The sequence below is a fragment of the Penaeus vannamei genome, chromosome 28 (assembly GCF_042767895.1).
Source record: "Penaeus vannamei isolate JL-2024 chromosome 28, ASM4276789v1, whole genome shotgun sequence".
Lineage (NCBI taxonomy): Eukaryota > Metazoa > Arthropoda > Malacostraca > Decapoda > Penaeidae > Penaeus > Penaeus vannamei.
Genome location: NC_091576.1, coordinates 22,644,913 through 22,664,585, shown reverse-complemented (window position 1 = coordinate 22,664,585; position 19,673 = coordinate 22,644,913). Strand labels below are relative to the sequence as shown.

The 19,673-nt window shown below is 43.3% G+C and overlaps 2 protein-coding genes across 7 annotated transcripts in view; both read right to left on the bottom strand.

Moving 5' to 3' along the window:
• The window catches only part of CysRS (cysteine--tRNA ligase, cytoplasmic), a 107,057-nt gene that overhangs the window by 50,345 nt on the left and 37,039 nt on the right, over window positions 1–19,673 (bottom strand). The window lies entirely within an intron of this gene.
• Window positions 1–19,673, bottom strand: part of LOC113812911 (transcription factor kayak) — a 30,202-nt gene that overhangs the window by 1,498 nt on the left and 9,031 nt on the right. The window contains exons 1-4 of one of the 6 annotated variants that reach the window (XM_070141915.1): window positions 17,930–18,555; window positions 8,610–8,784; window positions 6,767–7,023; window positions 1–692 (exon numbers count right to left, since the gene is read on the bottom strand). The exon at window positions 1–692 is cut by the window's left edge and continues 1,498 nt beyond it. In XM_070141915.1, the coding sequence (XP_069998016.1) occupies window positions 1–692; window positions 6,767–7,023; window positions 8,610–8,784; window positions 17,930–18,118 (1,313 nt within the window). In that variant the 5' untranslated portion in view covers window positions 18,119–18,555. Of the gene's footprint in view, window positions 693–6,766; window positions 7,024–8,609; window positions 8,785–17,929; window positions 18,556–19,673 lie in introns of those variants that run through there. The other 5 variants (XM_070141916.1, XM_070141917.1, XM_070141911.1 and 2 more) reach the window with 5 other exon arrangements.

The following is a 19,673-nucleotide window of genomic DNA, read 5'->3' as shown; positions in this document are numbered from 1 at the left end:
GAGCCGCAGTTGTTGGACGCGCTGGACACGGCGGGCGCCGACACCACGGGCGTGCTCAGCGGCGTCAGCCCCGTGTGCAGGGGCGTGAGGCCCGTGCCGCTGGTGACGGGCGTGAGGCCGGTGCCGCCCTCCATCATGGACTCGAAGTTGAGGCCGCGCAGCCCCGCCGAGGGCGTCTCGATGGGCACGCCCAGGTCGGCCACGCTGGGCGGGCGGAGGGCCACGGGCGCCACGTTGAGGCTGGTGGGTCGGCTGGGCCGGTTGAGGCTGCCCTCGCTCTTGGGGCGCCGCAGGTCCTCCTCGTGCTCCATGGGCTCCTCCTTGACCGCGGGCTCCTCCTCCAGCAGCATCTCCTTCTTGAGCAGGCGAGCCTGGTGGGCGGCGGAGGCGCTGACGGCGACGGCGGCGGTCGTGGTGTTGGTGCCGCTGGTGAGGCTGTTGGCCGTCGTGGACGCCATCTGCTGGCGGCGGCGGCACACGGCCTTGTGGGTGGCCAGCAGGAACTCGAGCTCGTCACGCTGCTGCTGCAGGAGCTGGATCTCCTGCTGCAGGCCGTTCTTCTTCTCCTCGAGCTCGTCCGTCTCGTCCTGCAGGGTGTTGGTCTGGTCCAGCCGCCGCTTCCGACACCGGGCGGCAGCCAGCTTGTTGCGCTCGCGGCGGAGGGAGCGCCGCTCCTCCTCCTCCAGGGACAGCTGCAAAGAGAGAGAGGCGGGTCAGCTCGGCTTGTCTCATTCCCCATGCGCTCAACTGCACGCGCTGGGTCCATGTTATAGACACCAACGCGAACAGATAAATAAACACTCACACACATATGAGCATATTACACAGACACCTACAAATTACCAATTCAATCTATGTATCTCTGTCTAAAAAAGTCACAATACACATACACATACATCATGTGTATGTATACGCAGAAACGCACACATACACACAATATTCACATATAAATACACGAAATCAGTTACACAACTCAAGAGAGACAGAGTTACGAACAGATATAAATAGAGCTCTCGACACAATGCAATCGGGTATAAAAGGGCTGGGCCGATAGCGAGAGGTGGGAGGAAGAAAACCAAACATAGATAACAGATGAAAAAAAATGGGGAACAGATTGCAAGTATGAACTTTAACCAATATAAAACGACGGAGAAATAAAATCAGATAAAAAGACAATGAGAGAAAGGTGATGAAAGGGAAATAGAGAGGAAGGGGGAGAAAGGAAAAAAGAGAGGAGAGGGAAACGCTGAGAGAACGGAAAGGGAAAGACAGAGGAAGGAAAGGGAGGGGAAGGTAAAAATGGAAAGTAGAAGGAAAAGAACATAAAAGGGAAAAGGAGAGGAAGGAGAGATAAAAGGGAAAGGCACAGAGAGAAGAAAGGCAGAGGAAGGAATGGGAGAGGAGAGGGAGAGGGATTAGAGCAAAGTGAAGACCGACAGAGTCCGAGTGCATTGCTGGATACAACGTGGTGAGAGGGAGAGGGAGATGAGGAGAGGGGGACAAGGAGAAGGAGAAGGAGAGGGGGGCGAGGAGGAGAGGGAGAGGGGGACATGGAGAAGTAGGAGAGGGGGAGAGGCGGAGAGGGAGAGAGGCAGAGGGGGGCGAGGAGGAGAGGGGGAGGGGGGTTCACAGGGCAAGGGTACAGGGTAGGAGGATACGGAGGAAGGAAGGACGAGACTGGGGGTAGGGAAGAAGGGGGAAGGGGGGAAGGGGGGAAGGGGGGGATGGTTGCGAGGGTAATATCAGGGAACGGAGACAAAACCCCTTCATGTTTTCCTTCAAAAAAGGACTTCTTCTTCCGCCAAACTGCTCCCAAACGAACGAATTAAAAAAAGGGACACGACACTTAGAGAGGATAAGAAAGAGAAAGAGAAAAAGAATGAGAAAGGGAAAGAGAGAAAGATACGGAGAGAAAGAGAGAGAGAGAGAGAGAGAGAGAGAGAGAGAGAGAGAGAGAGAGAGAGAGAGAGAGAGAGAGAGAGAGAGAGAGAGAGAGAGAGAGAGAGAGAGAGAGAAAGGGAGAGAGAGCGAGAGAGAAAGAAAGAGAAAGAGGAAAGAAAGAAAGAAAAAGAGAAAGAAAGAGAAAGAGAGAGAAAGAGTACGTTCGAAAGTTCACGCGATGAACAAAGTCAATTAGTCAAGTCAGAGCCTCTCCGCGTGAGTATGAGTCAGACGCCCTCGCTGACTCATCCCCGCTGGCGACACTGATTCATGAGATACCCCTCCCTCCCCTCCCCCCTCGCCCCTCCCCCCACTCCCCTGAACGATACCCTCTCTTCCCCTCCCCTCCCCTCTCCCTTCCTCCCTCGCCCCTCCCCTCCCCTCCCTTCTCCCTTCCCCCTCCTCTGTCCTGTCTTGTCCTCCCCTCCCTCCCTCCCCTGAACGATACCCTCCCCTCCCTTCTCCCTTGCCCCCTCCCCCCACTCCTCCTGAAAGCTCCCCCACCCCCCTCCACTCCCCTGAGCAATACCTACCCTCCCCATGCCCATGCCCCTACCCCCTCACGCTAATCCCTCTTGCTTCTCCATCTGTTGCTCCTCCTCCTCCTTCGCTTCCTTCTCTTCCTCCTTCTTATCCTCATTTTCCCCCATTTCCTTCTCCTTCTCTATCTCTTCTTTCCATCCACTTCCTCCACGACAGCCTTTGCACACTCGCAAACATGTACTGAAACACACACACACACACACACACACGCACACACAAACACACCTTCGAGGGATCTTCCTCATACCAACACTATCCAGGAAGCAGAGACGTAGGTATTATCTAGGCTACGATACCATTATTCTATCGACAAATTAGGGGCACTCCCCCCCCCCCCTCCCTCCCCTCTACCCCCTGTCCCCTCTTTAGGTCTCCCCCTTCTCCCTCCCCTGTCTTCAAATAACGGTGGTTGGAGTTTACATTGCTTGAGCAAAACGTTTTTTTTTTCAACTGCTAAAACGTTTCTCAAGGATAGTGGAATACCAAAACGTTGGTGAGAGAACGGGGTGACTGACATGCATGTATGTTTACAAACCTACCTTCTTACCTCTCTCTCTCTCTCTCTCTCTCTCTCTCTCTCTCTCTCTCTCTCATAAGGAAATCGATGATGAAGAGAAAATAGTAATAATAATAACGATAATGATACAGAGAGAGAGAATGACACAGAGAGAAAGAGAGAGAGAGAGAGAGAGAGAGAGAGAGAGAGAGAGAGAGAGAGAGAGAGAGAGAGAGAGAGAGAGAGAGAGAGAGAGAGAGAGAGAGGAAGGAAAGAAAGAAAGAACGAAAGAATGAGAGAGAGAGAGAGAGAGAGAGAGAGAGAGAGAGAGAGAGAGAGAGAGAGAGAGAGAGAGAGAGAGAGAGAGAGAGAGAGAGAGAGAGAGAGAGAGAAAGAAAATAAAGAAAAAAAGTTTCCCCCCATGACCCAAACACGAACCCAACCCACACCACACTGCCCTTCAGGAGCAACCAAAGGGAGCAACCACACCACCCTCACCAGGACGAACGTAACACGAGAGTCAAAGAACGGGAGCGAACGGGAGGGAACGGGAGCGACGTCGGTGCACGTGTACTTAAGCTAGAGAAGGTTCGAACATCGCTTGAGAAAATTAACGAAAGAAGCTACTCCTTATTTCTCTATGTATGTGTGTGTAGGGGGGGGTGTTGTGTGTGTGTGTGGGGGTGTGGGGGTGTGTGTGTGGGGGGGGGGGGGGGGGGGGGTGTGTGTGTGTGTGTGTGTGTGTGTGTGTGTGTGTGTGTGTGTGTGTGTGTGTGTGTGTGTGTGTGTGTGTGTGTGTGTGTGTGTGTGTGTGTGTTTCATTCTCTCTCTCTCTCTCTCCTTTCCTCCCTCCCTCCCTCCCCCTCTCTCACCTTCCTTCCTTCCCACCCTCCCCCTCTCTCTCCTTCCTTCCTTCCTTCCCCATCTCCCTCTCCCCCTCTCCCCCTCCCTCTCTTTCCAAGTTCAATCTCATCTACGCCAATCAGAGAGAGATTCGGGCAAATGCGAATAAGTGTAAATATATAAGGACCTAATAAAGTGGATATGTCAAGTTATTTGCCCGAACACGAAGGCAAATCAGCGCCGAGTGCATGGGGGTGTGCAGTAATAATTGCAATTTTTGTGCAAGTTATATTTTGGTGACATTTATGTTTGTATGTTTTTTTTTTCTTCTTCTCTGTATGTTTTCTTATTATTATTATTTGTATGTTTTCTTCTTCTTCTTCTTTGTATGTTTTCTTCTTCTTCTTTGTATGTTTTCTTCTTCTTCTTCCTCTTTTTATCATTGTTGTTATCACAGTCATTACTGTATCACATATCAAAAATAATATCACCATTATCATTAGCAGTAATAATAGTACTATCTATTTATCCTTGTCACCATTATTATCAAAATCATCATTATTACTAACATCAGCATCACTGACATTTCTTTCGAGGGGAAAACAACGAAAAATTGAGCTGGATACCTACTGTATAAATGCATAATATTAATTAAATTAATTAAAACCTTCATCACGTACCTTCTAACTGCTGCTTGCCCAGTTACCTGTTTCTCGTTAACTGTTAACCTGTTGAGACTCCTTTCCCCTTATGCAAATGATACGATAAACAAGATAGCAAAAACAGAGTCAAATCCTGTTCAGATTCCATATTCTATACGTAAGATAAAATAATATAGAATAGAAGAAAAAAAGGAAAGAAGGAAAATCGCATATTTTTCAGAATCGAACGCACATTCACATCCACGATGTTGACTAAAGATAATCTAATTATTTTTTAAATTATCATGTACGAAATCAAAGCGCACAATAACATCCATATTAGTAAAAAATAATGTCTAATCACTTCCTTTAATTACAGAAACCATTGACGGAATCGAAACACCCCATTTACATCCGCGACTTTGAAAAAAAAACTCTAAACCTTATTATCATTATCATCATCATCATTATTATTATTATTATTATTATTATTATTATTATTATTATAGAAAAAACAATTCACGAAACTGAAAATCCGCTTCTACAAAAAAAACTCTAAACCTTATTATTACTATCATTATTATTATCATTATTATTATTATTATTATCATTATCATTATTATTAAAGAAAAAATTATTCACGGAACTGGACATCCGCTCCTACAATCCGCCATGCCGCCACGGTAGCGAATTCCGAGTGGATAGTGTGCGAAGCGGGTGGTTTCCATAGGTCAGTCGGGCGCGCTACGTCGATAAAGCCACACCTCGAACGTGCGGGTACATGTGTACTCGGGGGCCGCTGTCGGTTCATCCACTCTCCCCTTCTCTCTATCTCTCTTTCGCTTTCGGTTTCTCGTCTCTTTCGCTTTCGCTCTCTCTTTCTGTCTATGTCTCTGTCTCGTCCTCTCTCTCTCTCTCTCTCTCTCTCTCTCTCTCTCCCTCTCGCTCTCTCTCTCTCTCTCTCTCTCTCTCTCTCTCTCTCTCTCTCTCTGCCCCTCTCCCTCTTTTTCTCTGTCTGTCTCTCTCTCTCGCTCTCTCTCCATTTTCTTCTTCAAACACACACACAAAAAAACATCCGGCAACAGACCTGTGTCAAGCACCAGCTTATCAATGCCTCGATAATCGCGACAAGTTATGTGCATTAGACTCGTCTCGCACCTTCCCTCCCTCCCTCCCCTTCCTCCTTCCCTTCCGCCGTCCCTCCCTCTCTCTCTGTCCGTCTGTCTGTCTGTCCCTCCTTACCCGTCTGTGTGTCCCTCCCTCCCTCCCTCTTCCTTCTTCCTCTTTCCCTCTTCCTGCTTCCTCTCTCTCTCTCTCTCTCTCTCTCTCTCTCTCTCTCTCTCCCTCTCTCTCTCTCTCTCTCTTCTTCCTTCCTGTCTCTTCCTCCTTCCTCTCGCTCCCTCTTTCCCTCTTCCTCCTTCCTCTCACTCCCTCTTTCTCTCCTCTACTTATTTTAAACACGTGTAAAAATCGTTTCTCACCCTATTACTTACAATCCTAATCCGCCGCACTTATACTTAGATATCCCAATGGCCACGCCCTTTCTAAGTGTATTTAAAGTATTTAAGGGTAATAAGGTCACGTGATCTCCCTACCTAAATGGAATCTCCCCAAAAACATGTGATTGATGACGTCACCGCATGACATAACACGTGACTAAGACGATCGTGGATAATGTTGTAACGATATTTGATTCCTTGTTCGTTATCGGCAAGGGGGGGGGGGAGAGAGGAGGAGAGGGGGGAGGGAGAGGGAGGAGGAGAGGGGGGAGAGGAGTTAGGAGGAGGAGGGGGACGAGAGGGGAAGGGAGGAGGAAGAGAAAGAGGAGAGGGAAAGAGGAGGAGGGGGGAGGGAGAATGGGAGGAGGAGGAGAGGGGGAGAGGAGAAAGAGGAAGGAGTAAGGGAGTAACCAAAGAAGGGAAGAAAGAAAAACGCTCCAAAACACGGAGATAACAAAGAAAAGAAAACACTCAGAGAGAAGAAAACAACCGAGACAAAAGACAAAACAAAGAAAAGAAACAGAACGAAACGGACCAGACAAAAGTACGAAAAAAAAATAAAAAATAAAAATAAACAAAACAAAAACGCAGCCTTGAGACAGAAGAAGAAGAAGAAAAACTAAAAAAAAAAAAAAAAAAAATACAAACAGCCAAAGAAAAACCCTTAAAAAAATACGAACAGCCAAAGAAAAAACCCTTAAAAAAATACGAACAGCCAAAAGAAAAAAACCTTAAAAAAATAAATACAAACAGCCAAAGAAAAAACCCTTAAAAACATAAATACAAATTGCCAAACCACTTACTCCGAAATTTACCTTCTCGTCTTTCACGGGCCGCCGCCCCCCGGTCCTCCTGACGGGCGGCTGCTGGATCTGAGCGGGCATGTTCAGCGCCTGCCCCGGGTTCGTCGAAATGAGACTCGACTGAGGGCGTACCTGGACAACGCCCGTGGCTGAGGACGCAGAAGACGCTGACGAAGACGAGGACGAAGTGGGCGCCGGTACCTGCGTCAGAGTTCCGCCGCCCCAGCACTTGGAGTCTACGGAGATGTAGGTGCTGCCTGTGGGAGGCGAAGAAGAAGGGGGAGGGGGGTTAGGGGCGGGTGGGAGACTTGTTTTGGATGTCTAGTTTTTCTATTTATTTATCTATCTATTTTTATTATTATTGTCTTTTTAGTATATTTACTTATCTGTTTGTTTATCTATTTATCTACATATATGTATCTATACTGATCTGTCTACATATATAAATATCTATCTAATTTCATATATATATATACTTATTTATCTATATGTATATGTATATGTATATATATATATATATACACACCTATTTGTCTATTTATCTGCTTATCTATTTATCTATCTTAATAAACATATTAGTGAGAGAGAGAGAGAGAGAGAGAGAGAGAGAGAGAGAGAGAGAGAGAGAGAGAGAGAGAGAGAGAGAGAGAGAGAGAGAGAAAAAGAAAGAAAAAAAAGAAAAAGAAAAAGAAGCTACATAGAAAAAAAGAAAAGGAAAATAAAAAAAAAAGAAAGAAAAAAGAAAGGAAAAAGAAAAATGGGGGAAAAAGGGAAAGAAACAAAGAATAGAAAGAAAGAAAGGAAAGAGAAAAAAGAAGGGGAAAAAAGAAAGAAAGAAAGAAAAAGAAAAAAGAAAAAAAGAAAGAATAAACAAAACAAAACAAAAAAACGATATCCCAGCCCAAGAAGAAGACATACAGCGCCCTGACAGACCGACAAAAAAGGGAAGAAGGTACAAAGAGGCGAGGTGCACATAACCCCCAGGTATTGGTACAGCATAGAGGTTGCACACCCGCCTCGCCTCATACCAAATACGGCCACATACCAACGCTGACAGAGGGGGGCGGGGGCTGGCGGCGGGAAAGTAGGAAACGTCGATAGACAGAGCGATAGATGGGGAGACAAGATAGTGGGGGCGAGAGGGAGGGGGAAGAAGGGTCTCTGGATGACGTTGTGTTCGTGTTGTATAAGTAACATGTAAAGGCATTTGTTTGGTTATTTGTAGACATACGTGTGTGTGTGTGTGTGTGTGTGTGTGTGTGTGTGTGTGTGTGTGTGTGTGTGTGTGTGTGTGTGTGTGTGTGTGTGTGTGTGTGTGTGTATTCATACATAAATATGTACGCATATATATATATATATATATATATATATATATATATATATATATATTATATATATATATGTATATATGCATATACATACATACATACATACATATATATATATATATATATATATATATATATATATATATATATATATAAATGTATGTATGCATGTATATATGAACTTAAGTATGTATGTATGTATACCTGTGCATGTGCATGTGTATGTACATATACATGTACACACACGTGTGTACATACATATATACATACATATATATATATATATATATATATATATATATATATATATATATATATATATAGAGAGAGAGAGAGAGAGAGAGAGAGAGAGAGAAAGGGGGAAGCCAGAGAGAGAAAAAAAAAGAAAAAAAGAATACAAAAACCCAAAAACAAAAACAACCAAACCTAACTAAACGACCCACCCCCTTAAACCCTCTACCCCCCCCCCCCCCCACCAAAAAAAAAAAAAAAAAAAAAAAAAAAAAAAAACTCACTGGCTGTGGGCTGGACGAGCGGAGGAACGAAGCCCGCCTGGTTGGTGTGTGTTTCGGGCTGAGGAACGCTCGACAACTCCAAAAAGGTCTGTTCGATGTTCCTCAAGGTTGTGGGCGTGAGAGTGGGCGTGGTACGGGTGGGCACTCCGCTATGGACGCCCTCTAGAGAGTTCAGCTGCGGGAGAAGAGAGAGAGAAAAAAAAAAAGTTAGAAGGATGATGATAAAAATGTTATTAATAACTGTGTGTCGGTGATCCAGTTCTGATGATTTTTTTTGTATCATAGTTTTTTTTTAATAACTATGATAACGTTTTTAAAAATAAAAGCGTGACGATGATCTAATTCTGTCTTTTTCTTTTGTCATGATAGCATATCTAAAAGTTGTAGATCAAATGCTTATATATACATACATAAAACATATATATATATATATATATATATATATATATATATATATATATACATATAAATATATAAATGTATATATATATATATGTAATGTTTTCATTGCAAGCACCAAAGTCCTACCAGGACACGGAAAGGTGCGGAGTAAGGAAAGGACAAGGGAGGAAAAGAGGGAAAAGACTAAAAAAATAAATATAAAGAGAGAGAGAGAGAGAGAGAGAGAGAGAGAGAGAGAGAGAGAGAGAGAGAGAGAGAGAGAGAGAGAGAGAGAGAGAGAGGGAGAGAGGGAGAGAGGGAGAGAGAGAGAGAGAGAGAGAGACAAGGAGAGAGAAAGGGGGAGGGGGCGAGAGAGAGAGAGAGAGAGAGAGAGAGAGAGAGAGAGAGAGAGAGAGAGAGAGAGAGAGAGAGAGAGAGAGAGAGAGAGAGAGAGAGAGAGAGAGAGGGAGAGAGAGAGGGGGGGGGACTTGGCGCTTACACAAATTCATTATCGAAAGCGTTGCTGTGTTGTTAAAATAGAAATCAGGAGAAAAAGAATCTTAATTGCCTACATTAGTTCCCCGTGGCACTAAGAATAGAAAACACACACACACACACACACGCACGCACGCAGGAACACACACACACACATACACACGCACGCAGGAACACACACACACACACATACATACACACACACACACACGCACGCAAGAACACACACACACACACACGCACGCACGCAGAAACACACCCACACACACGCAGACACACATACACACACACGCAGAAACACAAACACACACACGCCCATACATACACAACATAAACACACACACAGATAAATCGTATCACACCGCTAAAATTACACGAAAATTGTCCTTTGGAAGACATGTCGCTAATTTTGCTCTTAATTTTCCTCCTCTTCCTCCATCTTATATAAGAATTACGTAAAGATAATTTTCTCTTTGTCTGTCTGTCTGCCTACGTGTCTATCTATCCATGTGTCTGTCCATCTGTGTCTGCCTGCCTGTTTCTATCTATCTATCCTTATGTCTGTCAATTTGTCTATCCATGTCTGTCTGTCTATCCATATGTCCTACATTCCCTCCTCTTACTTTCATTCACTTTCTCTCCCTCTCTTCCTTTCCCCCTCTGCCTGTCTATCTATCTATCCATCTGCCCTACATTCCCTCCTCTTACTTTCATTCACTTTCTCTCTCTCTCCCCCTCTCCCTTCTTCCCTCCCTCCCTCTCTTCCTTTTTCTTTCTCCCTATCCCCCCAATCTCTTTGTCTTTCTCTCCCTCCCATTATATTATGTATCTATTGTTACTACCATAAAAAATACAAACATCGCCACTTTGTTTGCCTTTATAATGCTTTATTATTATATATATTTATGTTTTCTCGCTATGTTCCTCTCGGAATCGACCGCCCCCCCCTCCACCCCCCCGCTCTTTCCTGGCTATTTGGGGCGGGACTTCGGCACGATACCTCCGACGGCCCTTTCCCAAATAGCTGTCTAGGTCACACTACAGAGCTGTCTGTTGCTGTCTTTCTTTCTTTAGCGGAATTTTTTATTTTTCTTTTTTTTTAAGTTTTCTTTCTTTTCTGTCTTTATCTTTTGTGGTTTCTTTCACTTCTTTCTTTTAGTGATTTCTTCTCTTTTATGACTTTCTTTCCTTGGTGTTTTTTTTCTCTTCTTTCTTTCTTTTTCACATATTTTTCTCTTTCTTTTCTTGATATCTTCATTGTGTTTTCTTACTCTCTTAATTTATCTATTTTTTTTCATTTCATTCTTCTTTCATTTTTTGCTTTCTTCCTTAATTTGGAGGAGGGGGCGTTTGCTTGTAACTATGGCAAGGACACTAAAGAAAATATGTTTTAATATCGTTGACATAATAAGAATTATAGTGGAGAAAATAAGTTGATGATGATGATTACGATGGAAATTATATTAATAATGATTATTATGCGGTAGTAACAGTATTTGTCATCAGCTACACCATAATAATAAATATGATTACAATATTTCTTACGAGATCTGGCGAACTTACTTTATAAGTTAATGACTAAAAAATATATATATGAAAGAAACCCCTTTAAACATAATAATAAATAAATGAATAAATAAAATAATGAAGGTGGTCATCAAAAATCTAAGAGACCACAAGAACAAATTAAATTCATTACCTCTTTGAAGAAACATTAGGGTAAAATGAGCCGTTTTCAATCATTTTCCGAGAACGAAAAAATGAAAGTCAATAAATTCATAAGAAAACAAAGAGTATAAATTCAATAAAAAATAATAAAAACATAATAAATAAATAAATAAATAAATAAATGACGGCACGGACACAGGACAATGTCGATGCACAAAACTCTTTCCCAAGTAACCAAAAAAGGAGAACAAGAATATTTTCATACTTTTCCGATACCGACAAGAACAAAAAATTCCCTATATAATTGTAATCGATCCCAATAAGAAAAAGAACAAGTTGAAGGAGAAGAAGGAGAAAAGGAAGATGAAAAAGGATAAGAGGAAGACGAAATAGAAAAGTAAAAGTAAAAATATTTCAAGAACTACCCAAGAACATGAAACTAAACAACCCGACCACCTAATAATTTTATCCAAACAACCCGATCACCTTTTTACTGAATCCAACAACCCAACCACCTCATTAATTCTTCCCAAACAGGCCAATTCGGAAGCAAACTGGTCAGGTAAGGCAGCAGGTGCGAAGGAAGGGGGGGGGAGGGAGGGATAGGGACCGGGGACGGACAGAGGGAGGGAGGGAGGAAGAGGGGAAGGGGGGGGCAGACTTTCGCGGGCCTGAGAAGTGAGTGTGCCACTATTCCTGGCCCTTGTACCCTGCTGGCCTCCCCCTCTCCCTCTCTCCCTCCTCCTCACCCTCTCTCTTTCTATTCGCATTTTTTTTTTCATCCCTCTTCCTCTCGCTTTATGTCCACCTTCCCTCCCCCTTCCTATCCCCCCCTCTCTCTCTTTCCCTCTCTCTTTCTATTCCCTCCCCCCCTCCTCCTCTCCCCCCCCCCAATGACATCACCCTCAGCGGAGTGCCTTGGTGTGGTGACGTCATCCGAAACGAGGTCGCGACAACCATCTCCACCTTCGTCTTGGACTCTCTTATAAGAAAACCCGCGCACATACTCTCGTTTTTTTGTGTTTTATTTCGTTTTATCGTTTTATTTGACCTTATGCAAAGAATGGTTATGTATTTGAGAAAAATTATGTATGTATATTGTTGTTATGTATACTATCTCTCTCTTTCTCTCTCTCTCTCTCTCTCTCTCTCTCTCTCTCTCTCTCTCATTCTCTCTCAATATGTATGTATGTATACATGTTCATACATATTCACCTCGAAACCACATTCCCCTTTAAAATCATATTAAAAAATTAACCATTTCTCCGATACCAACAACATAAATCTTTAAAAGGAAAAATAAAAAAATAGAAAAAAAGGAAATAATTATCGCCGAAACAAAGACAAAAAGAATCATAATCATTTCTCGGGATCGACATATTTTATTTTTTTTATTTAATAAGCTGCACCTCGACAACAGCATTTATAAAGGATTTCGGAAACGGAAATGTTGTTTTCGAGAAAGGGGGGGAGGGAGGGGAGGGGTGGGTCCGCATTTCCGGATGGGGCAGCACGCAATAGAAGTGTGGGTAGGGAGGGAGAGAGGGAGAGGGAGGGAGAGAGAGAGAGAGAGAGAGAGAGAGAGAGAGAGAGAGAGAGAGAGAGAGAGAGAGAGAGAGAGAGAGAGAGAGAGAGAGAGAGGGGGGGGGGGGGGCAGGGAGGAGGTCTTCTGAGTGACGAAAGGGAGAGGGAGAGGAGGAGAGGAAAATAGAAAGAGAGAGAGTGTGTGTAAGACAGACAGATAGATAGAGAGACCTGACATGCGTAGATAACAAGACACGATAATAGAAACCAACTCCTTGCCAATAACCCTCCTCCCAAGAGAGAAGAAATGAATAATAATCAATTCCAAGTTCACTTCACCTCATTAATTGCAAAGTAATCAAGAAAATAAATTTAATAAACTCAAACAACTCACAAGAAATCAAGACAAAAACATCCATAAAAATTACAACATCAATAACTAAAATAACACAGTGACAACCACAACTAATCATACAACAAAATATACTAATCATAAGAAATTACAACAAAAAATAACCCAAAACAGGTTATAATACCGAATTACGAAAGCAAATCACAATAAACAATAATTAAAATAAAATCTCAATAAACAATAACTACAAGTCACAAAGAACCGAAATATATATATATATACGTATATACACAAAAAATGCCAAAATGTAAATCACAATAAAAAAAGCAAAAAATACTCCAAAACAAAGAACACTACAAAATACAATCAACCCAAAAAAGAGAGAAAATACAAAGAAAAATACAAAACAACCAACCCCCCAAAACAACAAAAATGACCAAACCAAAGAAAACTACACTAAAAACAAGAGCAAAAATACCCATATCAATCCAAACTACAAAAAAATACCAACAAAAACAACAATAACAATAATCACCCAAACACAAACACACCACGAAACAATCCTAATAACCCTTACAGTAGGCCTACGCACGAACTCATAGGCCTACCGAAATTCTGAACGGCCGGACGAGCACCACACGACAAGCCGCACGTTCGCCGTCGGTTCCAGGAATGGGAATGGGAAGAAATTAGGAATGGGCTGAGGTCAGTCCCGAGGAAGGCGTGAACGGAGGGAAGCCTTGTAAAAGAGAGGTCGAAGGCGGACTGTGTGTCTCCAATATTCGGTTTGTTTGTGTGTTTGTCTGTTCGTTAGCGGTACCGGGTTCCTTGTATCTGTATTATTTGGTTCATCTTATTTTTCTATATTCTTCTTTCTTTCTAATTATTCATTGTTTATTAATATATATATGTATTGTCTATTTTTATTCAATTGTTTATTAATCTCTCTCTCTCTCTCTCTCTCTCTCTCTCTCTCTCTCTCTCTCTCTCTCTCTCTCTCTCTCTCTCTCTCTCTCTCTCTCTCTCTACTACCTCAACGCCACTACGTAGGCATGTTAACACTTCGAGGAAGACCTTTAACACTGAGGAGACTATATTCCCGTTTCACATAACATAACGCATATTTCACTTTAATAGAGTAAATAACTACAGTGAGACAAACAGACAAACAGAAACACGGAAAAATATCCTTCCCGTCAACACATACAATGACCCTCAAACCCCTACCCTCCCTCCTCCACTCCCTCCCTCCCTCCCTCCCTCCCTCCCACTCCTCCACCTCCTCCCTCCCCTCCTCCCTCCATCCCCGTCATCATCCACCTCCCCTTCACTCCCTCCTCTCCCTCCATCCCCGCCCTCCACGTCCCACTTCCCTCTCTCTCCCTCCCTCTCTCCACACCACTCTTCCATATCTCCCTCCCTCCTTCCACCCCACCGTTCCTCCTCCTCACTCCACCTCCTTCTCCCTCCATCCATCCCCGTCCCTCCACGTCCACTTCCCTCTCTCCATCCCACTTCCACATTATCCTCCCTCCTTCCACCCCACCGTTCCTCCTCCTCCCTCCATCCCACTCCTCCACCTCCCCTTCACTCCCTCCCCCTCCCTCCACGTCCACTTCCCTCTGCTCCATCTATTACTTCCACTTCCACATTATCCTCCCTCCTTCCACCCCACCGTTCCTCCTCCTCCCTCCATCCCACTCCTCCACCTCCCCTTCACTCCCTCCCCCCTCCTCCCTCCCGCGTGAACTATTTCCACGTGAAAACCCCCGATGTCAAAAGGACCTTCACCCCCCCCACTTCCTCTCTCCCCCCCCACCCCCCTCCACGACGCCCCTAGAGAACCTTAGCACCAAGTTGTTGCTACAGAGCGGATGCAGAGGCGAGATAAGACGAGGGTGCTCTCTCTCTCTCTCTCTTTCTCACACACTCTCTCTTTTTTTACTCTCTTTCTCACACTCTCTTTTTTACTCTCTCTCTCTCACACTCTTTTTCTACTTCTCTCTCTCTCTCTTTCTCCCTCCCACTCCTTCCCTCTCTCTTCCCCCTCTCCCTTCCCTTCCCCTTCTCCCCCTCTCCCTCTCCCTCCCTCCTTCCCCTCTCCCCCTCTCCCTTTACCTCCCTCCACCTCTCCCTTCCCCTCGCCCTCTCTCCCTCCCCCTCACCCTCAGAACACATCCCTCAGCCCCTGGATCCCCAAGGCGCGCTACGAACATGCATACCGTAGTCATTTAATACAGATAATTACTACACGGAGAGCCACGCGCGGAGTTGCATCACCATTTGTAAAGGGAAAAAGTGAACTCCTCAAATGAGCCACGACCCCGCGACCCCTCCTCTCCCCCCCTCCCCTCTCTTCTCCTCCGGCACCGATCTCGTGGCACCCGGCGAGTGGCATCCTTCGAGGCCCGTCCCCCCCCATAATGGCACCCTCTGCACCCGATGAACCGCAAGGGAGGAGTTCATACGGTCCATAATTGCAAGAAAACGAACTCTGGTGTCCAAAAAGACGATTTCCAACACTGGCTCGTATTTTTGTTTATCGTTATTCCATCAACGTTTTAGTTGAAGGAGGAAGTGTCTGGCATTCTAAAATAAACAAGATAAATAACATGTCCGATCATGTTCGGGCAACATCGGAAAACAAACAACCCATTATCAACAAGGCAGAATAAACAATACATTTTTGGGGCCGGATATATGTAACTACATCGCAAAACCAAACAAAAAACAAAAACAAAATACGACCGCATATCACTTTATATCAGAAAAACAAACAAAAACACAAAAAATACGACCGCATATCTGAACCAACCTAGACAGCGAGCAATTAAAAGATAACCGAGTCGTTCCGATAACACATTGATATCATTTACCTGATAAACGACCGATAATGAAAATATGTAATAAAAAAAAAAGAATATGCGATTTTTTCCACGATACGAATTTCACTATCTTTGTTTTTTTCTTTCTTCCAATAAACCGACCCATCCCAACCTCAAAAAACCCACACACACACACACACAAGATCAATAAAAAAAACCCACACACAAACAAAAAAATCAATATCAATTAAAAACATACACACAACACCCCCCCACAAAAAAAAAAAAAAAAAAAATTACCAAACACACACACACACACACACACACAGAACACAAAAAACAAAGAAGACTCCGCACTTTAAAAAAAATGGCGTGCGGCAACCCCTTCCACCGGACATTATTTATCTAAGGGCTTCCTCTGAACGCCTCCGTCTCGAGTGTTCTGTTAAGCAACGCGGGTCACAAACAATTTCGACTGACAGGCTAAATGGAGGGAAAATGAGAGAGAGAGAGAGAGAGAGAGAGAGAGAGAGAGAGAGAGAGAGAGAGAGAGAGGTGAGTGGGAAAGGGGGAAGAGAGGGAAAGGGGGAAGTGAGAGGGATAGGGAGGGAGAGGGAGAGGGATAGAGGGAGAGGGAGAGGAGAGAGAGAGGAGAGAGAGAGAGAGAGAGAGAGAGAGAGAGAGAGAGAGAGAGAGAGAGAGAGAGAGAGAGAGAGAGGGGGGGGGGGGGTAGAGACAAAACTCTACGGCATAAAACCCACCATTCATGACAACTGCCATCTATAATTTAGAAAGAGTATATAAGTGCGTAAGTGAGAGAAAAGAAAAAAAAGAAAAAGACAGAGAATAGATACGGAGAGCGAAAGGAAGGAGAGAGAGAGAGAGAGAGAGAGAGAGAGAGAGAGAGAGAGAGAGAGAGAGAGAGAGAGAGAGAGAGAGAGAGAGAGAGAGAGAGAGAGGCACCTTTGCTATTCTCGCTCCCTCATCACCTCAATACAGACCTACATTCCTCTTCGACGCCTACAATCACCACAATGCACCATGGTGTTTGTAGCTATACTGTGTAGCCTCACGTTTACACTTTTACAATTAATACTTTACACTATTACAATTTACACTTTACGAGTTATTTTTTAAGCTTTTACAATTTACACTTTACGAGTTATTTTTTAAGCTTTTACAATTTACAATTCCCGATTTACGGTTTACACTTTTACATTGTGCACTTTTCCAGTTTACAGTTCACACTTTTACTAATAACACTTTACATATACAGTTTACACATTTCTAGTTTAAACTTTACGATTTTACAGACTACAATGAACAATTTATGATTTTCACTTTTAAAATCAACTATTCACATCTTATGTTTTACACTTTACATTTCACATATTTATTTTTTTACAACCATCCATTTATAAATTACGTTCTACGCTTTTTACAATTAACGAATCACATTTTACGATTAACACTTTCATAATTTAGACTTTATAATCTACACCAATCTACTGTTTCCCAAGACGTTTTCACAATGCATCTTGGCTTTGGAAATTCTCACATGGAGTGGCAAGGACGGATCACAGAACGTTATGGCAACTATGGCAAGGACAGGCCCATCGTCTTAAGTAAGATAAAACAAAGTGGCGACGAAAAACAAGAGAAAAAAATGGAAATAATATGAATAACAACGATAATAGTGATAATGATAATTATAATCATGATAATGAATAATAATAATGAAAATAACAATGATGAATAACACGAGAATGATAACAATGATAATGACGATGATAAATAATGAAAACAATGATAATGGTAATGATAACAATAACAATGAAAATAACGATATGGTATTATTAACAATAACACTAACGATAACAAAAGAATAACAAATAAAATAAATAACAAAAAACGGAACACAACAACGTCAACGACCTTCTCCGGGGATTGAACTGCAACACCAACAAACACAATGATAAAAAATAATTAACTTCATCTCGGGGGCTAAACCCATACCCCTCACTAGGACCACCACCACCACCGCCCTCTCTCTCCACACCACACGCGCAATATACCTGCTGTTGTTGCTGCTGCTGTTGCTGCTGCTGTTGTTGCTGTTGCTGGTAGTGGTGGATGTGTTGCAGGTTTTGGTGGTACTGGTAGGAATGTTGCTGTGGATGTTGAGGCTGGTCGTAATGGGAATGTTGGTAGTGTCGGATTTCTTGCTCCGGGACACTAGGGTAAGGTCTGTGCCAAGAATTCATCTTGAGACATCATTGACGAATTGTGGAAAATACGGCACAACACTTAAAAAAAAGAAGAATTGAGGAGGAGAGAATAATTTCTTGGGTTTTGAATTTCTTGGGTCTCCTTCTACTTTAAAAGGGCGAATTTGCTAAAGTCGCCTAAGTGAGGAGGTTATTATAATTCTTCTTTTCTCTTCTCTCTCTCTCTTTTAATAAATCACAAAATCCTCTCGAAGCGCACTCGACCCCGAATGCAACGAAGAGCAAAACGAGGAAATAAAAAAAATATATGTGTAAAAACAAAATTGGTCGTTGAGGGGAGGTAAACTATCCAGTGCCTCGCCGCACCCCGTTCGCTTAAGTCAGGAGGAGACACACCGAAGCAAGAGTGAATGAAGTCCACTCGAGGGCACGGTAGGTCACACACTAACACCACGTCGCCTGCTGACACACTGAGCACCCAGGCGACGGCTACAGCAACCTTCCCGCCTGTGGCATCGCGCATGCGCCCTCGCTTCCCATTTTCTATGAGTGCCAACCGCTTCCCATTTAGCGTGACGCTTTTGACGAATTCACTCTTGCTTACACCGTACTAGGGGGTGACTCAGGCCCGTAATTGTCTTCGTGGAATTCGTTATGAGTAAAACCACGTTTTCTCCGACTTACGACCTTCGCGGAAGTGCAGTACGGAGGCGACGCGTGCACTCGGGTCCGGCCGCTGCGGAGAACCTACGGCCGACGCTCTTGTTTTGATGGCTCCGTTTTTCTTTGTCACCGCCTTTGCTTCAGCTCTTTGTCTTGATTTTTTTCTCTTTTTTTTGCGACTCAGAGACGAATCGGCGCGTTGGGGCCAAAATTGGACATGCGTATTTTCATGCACCGAGCCGAATTGGCGGAATCGGCGGGCGGGAGTTCAAACCAAGCTGTCTATGGCGTAAAATTGCACGGTGTCGACTTGCCTTCGCTGTTCATTCATATTTTCGAAATAAAAATTATATTTTATATTTTCGTAAATGGACAAAAGCCATATAGTGAGAAAACATAAATATATACAATAATAAAGCATGATAAAGGCAAACAAAGAGGCGATAGTTGTATTTTTTATGGTAGTAACATCAGCAACATAATATGTAATATTAGAACACTTATGTTATTTACAATACCAGTGATATTACCAAAGACCATGGCGATAATGATAATGATGATGATAACATATATGATAACGTAATGATGATAATAATATTTCATCCCCAGAAAACAAAAGTTTATAAATCTACAATTTATAAAACACTATTAATCAATCCAAACCATATCACTAATAATAACAATAACGATAAAATAAAACAGGAAATCCCTACATTAATTTCCAAATTCCGATAAGAACAAAGAGACGCAGCAAAACGCAAAAGGCACGCAATTGCAAGGCATAATTTCCACGGTCAACTGCCCTCGCGCTGAACAAGGGAAGGACAGGTAGATGGCGCTGTCTATTGGGAACTAAATCCATTTTTTTTTTTAAAGACATAGACATATTGATATCAAATGTACACACACAAACACACATACACAATAA